Below are 7500 nucleotides of genomic sequence, written 5' to 3' on the forward strand. Positions count from 1 at the left end.
GATGGTTAGCCCATGAAAGGGCCGTGCGTGCTGTACGACTAAGTTTGCTAGCATTGGTGAGTACTTTCAAAGAGATTTATGCTGAGACAGGTGACGCAGAAGCACATGGGATTGCTATTCTCTCGACCAAATACAAGACTGTGGCTTGTATCTACATGCTCTGTGATGTACTGCATACTGTCGCGGCACTGCAAGCCAGCGTACCACCAGTGGTTGAGAGCACTACTAGACGGTTAATGGAGTTGAAGGAGAACGTAAATACCTGCACGTGGTTCAAGAATCATTCTTCAGTGTTCACTGATGATGCGCAACTTGGAGCAAAGAACATTGTGGTCAGTGAGGAAGAAAAGAACTTGTTTCTTCACAAGGTGTATCGTTGGTACGTGCAAAGTGTTGTTGACCACATTAATAGAAGGATGGAGTCTACAGATCTACAGATCTTATCTCTGCTATGTCTATTTTTGATCCACGACATCTCCCAACTGACGATAAATTGACAGACTATGACATAGAAAAGATACGAACCCTAATCAATTTCTACAGTGTCGCACAAAGAATCCAATTTCAGGGAGAAATAGGCATGTCACAACCTGACATTAACGCTGAGCTGTTTCGCCGAGTCTTTTTTGTGAGGTACAAAGGCAGCACCTTACAACAGGTTCTCTCGACATTGATAGACAGTGGTAACTCTGACATTGCCACTGCTTTTCCGAACTTGGCAAAGGTAGCTGCCATTGTAAATGTATTACCGGTGACAACTGCCACTGTTAAACGTTCCTTCAGCGCCATGAAGCTAATTAAAACAAGGCTCCGCAGTAGGCTCGGTGCGGATGCACTTGAATACACCATGCGCATTTGCATCGAAGGTCCTGAACAGTTGTCAGATGATGTTCTGGAGTCAGTGGTTGATCATTACAAAAGTTTAAAGAAGCGCAAACTGCCTTTGTAATTCAATTTTTCAATTTCAATTCACCTTTTTAGAGAAGGAAAGTACATTTAGATCCTCAAGTTGATCAGGGAGATTTTCCAAAGATCAATTGACATGATTTGTTTACCAGTATTTGTTTTCACACTCGATTAGACACATTGTCAGTTAACAGTCGCATCTACCGCGGTCAGTTTCTATTTACAGGTTTATAGTTATCTAGAATTTTGCAGTGGTTACGAGCATTGGTAAGAAATGGAAAAGTGCCGTTGTTGAGTTTATTTATTTTATTCCCGTACTAACAAGTCAACGAGTATGTATAAATATTTGTGGAATTAGACTTAAAACGTCAAAAGAACTTGTTAAAACTTAGTTTAAATCTCCAATTTTAAGCCTTTCATCTTTAATAACGAGCCAGTTATTAACCATCAAAAACTGATAAATTCTTGGCTGGCAAAAGCGCTAATGATCCGATGCATTTTTTGTAACATTTCATTTTTTTACAGCGTTCAAATTTTCCAGCGATAGCTCAATATGCGATATACTTTCAATATTCAGTACTTTATTTTTGGCTGATTGATTAGAAAACGAGAGCCTTATTCTAATGACGCAAAAATTCTCCTATATTTCATCATTCATTCACGTGTACCTACTTACAACTAAAGCTACGAAACAGCTAGATAGCTCAGGCAGAGGGTAGAGCAGTGCAGCGCAATCGCAAGTCGTTGAGCTCGTGTTACTCTTATTCCCGGATTTTTGTCAGGTTTCTTAGCAACTACTTATGTATATGTGCTCTCAACTGCTATAATCATTCTTGCTTAGTTTCATTACATCTACTTAATAATACCTCGTACATGGATGCCTCTTCTGTTAGATGATGCACGAATTGTGCAGTGGTGAGGGCACTTGCCTTCTACCATTGTGGCCCGTGGTTCTATTCCCAGACTCGGCATCATATGTGGGTTGAGTTTGTTGGTTCTCTACTCTGCTCCGCGAGGTTTTTATCTGGGTGTTTTGGTCTTCCCCTTTCCTCAAAAACCAACCTCTGATATGATTTGATTTCTGCCAGTGTCCTCAATAGGACATTTCGGAGTTCATGTCTCCCTCATCTTGAAAGTGAGTCTCAGTGCGAAGTTTTTCTTATGAAAATGAAGGCCGGTTTACAAGGTGCGACTTGTCGGCCCGATTTTTGGCGGCGGCTTTGGAAAAAATCGGCCCGACATAAAAAATCTGTTGCAGTCTTTTCATTCATATGTGCGCTTCGCACATAGCCTCGCTTTGAAGAGGAGGCAGACATGAAGTCGGAAATGGCCTATTAGTTCCTAGCGCTAAACACAGTTGACAAAAAAAGTTCCGTTCGCTAACAAAATGATGACAGCAATCTCGCCTTATATCGCACAAGGATTCCAGACCGTACAAATTCACGAACGATGTATTTTCACAAGTAACTGTCAACTTTTTTGTCAATTTTTACTCGTGAATTTGTGCGGTCTGGAACCCTTATGCGATATAAGGCGAGATTGCTGTCATCATTTTGTTAGCGAACGGGACTTTCAGCGTGATGCGCAAGGAGCTTGCCCAGCAGAAAGGTCTCTTGGTTGGGATGAAACGAGCTTCGTAAGACTAACCACGAACAATGTATTTTCACAACTAAACACAGTGGACACTTAAATTAAGATCATTAATATGGACGCTCATCGAATGTTCTTCTGCTTTACGTTTTAGTCGCTATGTCCTTGTCGCACAACCAGATGACAAGCAGCCTCAGATACAGGCCACAATGATGGAAGAAACACTACTAATGGTTCGTTTTCCAAGAACAAGAATACGCAGAAAACGTCACAACAGTGCTACTTCACCGAAAGTACTTTCAAACCGCAAAGTCACAATAGAATCTTGAACATGACCTGAATATCTTGACGAGGAGTTGGCCGGGGACGGATTTGTTAGAAAACGAAAAAACACTAAGCTGTGAGGGCTGCTTGCGTGAAAAAGAAAGTTCGTAGTACTGAGATGGTTAGTTTTCGTGTGGTTTACCTGCAGAAATTTATGTTAGGGTTGTAGTTTATATGAATGGTAGAATGAAGCTACTGAAAGACCAGCCGCAACCATGCTGTTGTTGTTGTTGTTGTTGTTTACTTTTTTTTTTTTTTTTTTTTCATTTTCTCATATGGACGTTTTGGGTGCATCTAGTTAACATGGTGTCAGGATCTTCCTCTTTCCATGTGAACAGCCTCAAAGAGGCGAATTGTTCTAAATGCTTTTGTATCGGGGGTGTACTGTCAAATTACGTGAAGCAAGTTCACTTTTGAAAACAGATTTTTTGCCTCTACAATTGAGTAGTGGAAGGGCAGGAAAACTTTCTGGAAACCATAAGTTTCGTACGCAATTTTTTTCCTGTCTCTATTTCTGCTTCACTCATTGCATGCTGTCTTGTTCTTATGTCTTGTGTGTAAGAATTATGATTGTAACTTTAGTTTCAGATTTGCCTATGTAAAGGAATCCTGGTGGATCTTGGATTCCAGATCCTAGCCCATGGGATCCCGGATCCCGAGCCGTGGATTCCGGATTCCAAACTGAACGGTTCCACCGAAATGGATCCTTATGATTCCATCGAAATCCGTGGATTCTAGATTCCATTCAACCTTGAAATGGATTCCAGATTCCACGCTCTGGATTCCGGATTGTCAAGCTTCACATTTACTGCATTCTGGGTTCCTTCACACCGGGCGATTTATAATTATCTTTTCTGTGGGTCCAATTCTTTAACTTTCCAATGAAATATTATATTTCATCCATGCTTAACAAGCCACTTGTCGCGATTAGCCCCTTTGGTTATTACATGTAGCCTTTACTCTAATTTACTTTTTGAATGTGTTCCGAGTAAGTGAGTGTAATTTAAAAAAATATATTGTTGTTGGAAGCGCCTTGGCAAGGGAAACATGAAAACATTTTCAAGTTCTTCAGACAGAAGCTGTTTGTATTGTAGGACTATTGATTGTTTTCGCTTACAGGATTAGCGACCGCACAGTTTTGAAAAAAAGAAGTGTTTCCACAATACACCCGTCGTTGTGATTTTTGTCTTTCGCAGGTGAAGTTTAATTTGATTTTTTTTTTTTTCAACAAAAATTTATGCCAACAAAAATGCAATGCAAAAGAAAGGAAGAACTACACCCGCTTAGTTTTGAAATGCAATGTTAAATCCGCAATTTTCAATAACAGACCAAATCGGCCAACTCAATGTTGTTCCCAGTTTAAACCCTTTTAAATGTGAATGCAAATACAATGCACCAAGAATCTTAACCCTGGGAGATTGAATTTCGTACAACATTGAGGTAGCCGATTTGGTCTATTAACCCAATTTCACGTAACTCGTTTTCGTGAACATGATGAATCACCTGGCTTCAAGGTAAGGTAAGGTAAGGTAAGGTAACTTTATTTAAAGTCGCAAACCTAGGGAGAGGTTGCCCAATCTCCCGAGCCAATGGCTCATGTTAAAAACGCACGCACAATACCATAATTAATTACTATTTACATTTAAAAAATAAAAATTCTAGAAGAATCCAGAACTATATTAAAAGATAATTTAAAAAGAAACTAGTACAAATATTAAGATAAGAGCATAGCTAGTGTATACAGTTCATACACTGGCACCCTGCAAATTCAACACAATTTAGACGAGAACGAAATTGAGTCAAAGTGGTCGAGGATTTTGTTATGGCTGGTAATTGATTCCACATGTGGGCAATCTGATACAGAAATGAGTTGTGCATAACGAGGCTGTTATATGATGGCTGTTCAACATTTAGGCCATTACCTCGTAAATTATAATTAGTTATCCTAGGTGTAAAAAACTGAGAAATGTAATTTGGGCCGTTAAGTCTATAACACTTAAAAAATAAAATGAGCGATTGTACGATGCGTCTTTGTTCAAGCGTGCCCATAGCGGTCGTAGCTGAGGATAGATCATATGTAGCTGAATTACCCAGATTAAGTAAAGACTTAATCGCATAGTGGTTGGCTCGTTCGATGGTATTCTTCAAAGATTTAGATATCCCTAGCAATAGCGGGCTACAATATTCAATATGCGGTAACACGTAGGCTTTGTACAGAGAGATCATAGTATTTGATGGAACTAAGCGCTTAATCCTACGTAGAGCAGCTATCATAGCGTATGCTTTTTTTAGCATGATCGTAACATGGGGCTTAAAAGACAAGTCACGGTCCAATGTTACACCTAACAGTCGGTTCAATTACGATGGACAAGTCATCGAATAAAAAGTTGTAAGTATACTGAGAACTACCTAGTGTCATTGATTGAGTCTTAGTGGCGTTAACTTGAAGATAGTTCGCTGAGAACCAAATGGTTAATTTCTTTATGTCTTGATTCAAGATGGATTCTAGTAAAGCAGGACACTCGTGAGAGACATATTGCGTCGTGTCATCGGCATAAAGACGTATGGAGGAAAACCCAGCTGAGTAATTAACATCATTCACAAAAATATTGAAGAGAAGCGGGCCAAGAAGGCTCCCTTGAGGCACTCCACAGCGAATGGGGAGCCAGTCAGACACGTTCCCATTGCATTTAACTCTTTGAAGACGGCCTGATAGATACGACTGAATCAGTTTTAATGCAGAGTCTTGAACGCCATAAGCTTTTAGTTTCGCTAGTAACAAGTTATGGCAAATCGAGTCAAATGCCTTCGATAGGTCAATAGCAACCACTCCCACATCTTTTTTCTTGTCAAGAGCATGGCGCCAATCATCAGTTAGTTAAGTAAGGCGGAACAGCATGAATGTCCGCGTAGGAAGCCAGACATGTTATCAGAAAAGATTGGAGTGAATGCGCTATATAGCTGATCATATTTGCTTCTCTCAAACACCTTCGGTATCACTGATATGACACTAACAGGACGATCATTTGATTTGGATGATTCGTCATCTTTCTTGTAGACAGGAGTAACGTTACTGAGTTTCCATTGATAAGGCCACTCGCCGACGCTAATACAATGATTAAAAAAGCTTTGTAAGAGGTGCAGTAATGACGGGGGTAGCTATTTTAAGCAGCTTAGATGGTATACCGTCTGGACCATTTGATTTCCTTATGTTCAGATTAGAGAGAATATGATAAACATGGGCTTCGCTGACTGGATGAAATCTAGTAACATCAAGTGAAATCAACATATTTTTTTTCCAGGGAAAAAAACCTTTACTACTGTGTCCTTTTTATTGCCTATATCCTTTAAATAAATCTTGTTAATAGTGAAGGACGTAATAAGGATTTGTTTGTGAAAGTAAATGACGATTTACTCTCTCTTCACGCATTGAACGATTTCCATGCAATAACTGATTATTTTAAGTTTAAAGCGCTGTGACAAAGAAGTGCAATGAAACAGTAGTTTGTTATTTGCACCCATTGCATGGGAATTTTTTTCTTTGCGTTCGGGTTTCTTTTGTACTTTTACAAAATGTTAAACAATCTTTGTTTGTTCCTTGTGAAAGAACTAATGACCAAAAGGGCGTGTCCCGTTTGGGTTTCTACTTTGTCGCGAAACCTTGGAGCGTGACACCATCCATGCATTTAAGGGAATGCACGAAATCATTTCCCGTGGACCATCACATCGGGTAGAGCAGGAATTAACCCATTTCTTGGTAAGGAGGGTTCAAGTCTTCTGGCATGGTAATTGTCCTTCCCAAATCATAACCCTGTCTGGTTTGTGGGTTAAGATAAGAGCTACCAAACTACGGAAAGTGTATTTTCTTTTGCTTGTCTGTTTATTTAGGTTGGAAATTGGAGGGAACGCGATTTAGCGCTCGTTGAATTCGTTGCTTTCTATCCGTGTTTAGTTCGCTGGGAAACCCTACGTTGTCTTTGACTTGCCGGCAAAGATACTGGATTCTGGTGACGATTAATCCACAAAAATGTCAAATATAGTAGCTTTTCAACGCTCTAGGTGTACCTCAGAGGTCAACTGCAATGCAATGTTCCCTGTAGTGCATGCCACTCCCAAAACTTTGCTGTGACCATGATGCAAGTAACAGAAGATCATTGTAACGAATTAACCAGTGTGTAATCATTGGTGATAAAGCAGATTCATATTTATTGGTATATAGATTAGTATTTTGTATGAATACTCTCAGTTTACTTATTCAATTCTTCTGGCGAAAGATCGAAGTGATCCATCAAATTTCCCTCAATTACCGTTCTTGTGAGTGCTTGGTTGTACTTCTCAAGACGGTGAAAGCATTGCCGAAGAAAGCAGCCTTTCTTGGTCCCTCAGGCATATTTGGTGTGTGAGTAAAGGCTGTGTCGAACGTGCCGCAAAAAAGCGGCACCAATAGCCGTTTTCACGTTTAGTTTTTCTTATTTGCATTACAATGTAATCTAACGTGGATGCGAGGCAATTTCGGGTTAAAACTACAAAATAGCCCGAAATTGCCTCACATGCATGCTAGATTGTATTGTAACGCGAATGAGAAAAACTAACCTTGAAAAGGGCTATTCAAACGTCGAATTTCTGCCGTGTCAAATCAAGTGAATATATGGACATAATTTCTTTTTGACTACGCATGCC

At 39.8% G+C, this 7500-nt stretch overlaps 1 protein-coding gene across 1 annotated transcript in view; it reads left to right on the forward strand.

The window, feature by feature from the left end:
• The window catches only part of LOC138055632 (uncharacterized), a 56222-nt gene extending 52242 nt beyond the window's left edge, over positions 1 to 3980 (forward strand). The window contains 1 exon segment of the mRNA XM_068901521.1: positions 2651 to 3980. Coding sequence (XP_068757622.1) covers positions 2651 to 2825 — 175 coding nt within the window. The 3' untranslated portion in view covers positions 2826 to 3980.
• The last annotated feature ends 3520 nt before the right edge of the window (positions 3981 to 7500 follow it).

The sequence above is a fragment of the Montipora capricornis genome, chromosome 7, assembly GCF_036669925.1.
Source record: "Montipora capricornis isolate CH-2021 chromosome 7, ASM3666992v2, whole genome shotgun sequence".
NCBI lineage: Eukaryota > Metazoa > Cnidaria > Anthozoa > Scleractinia > Acroporidae > Montipora > Montipora capricornis.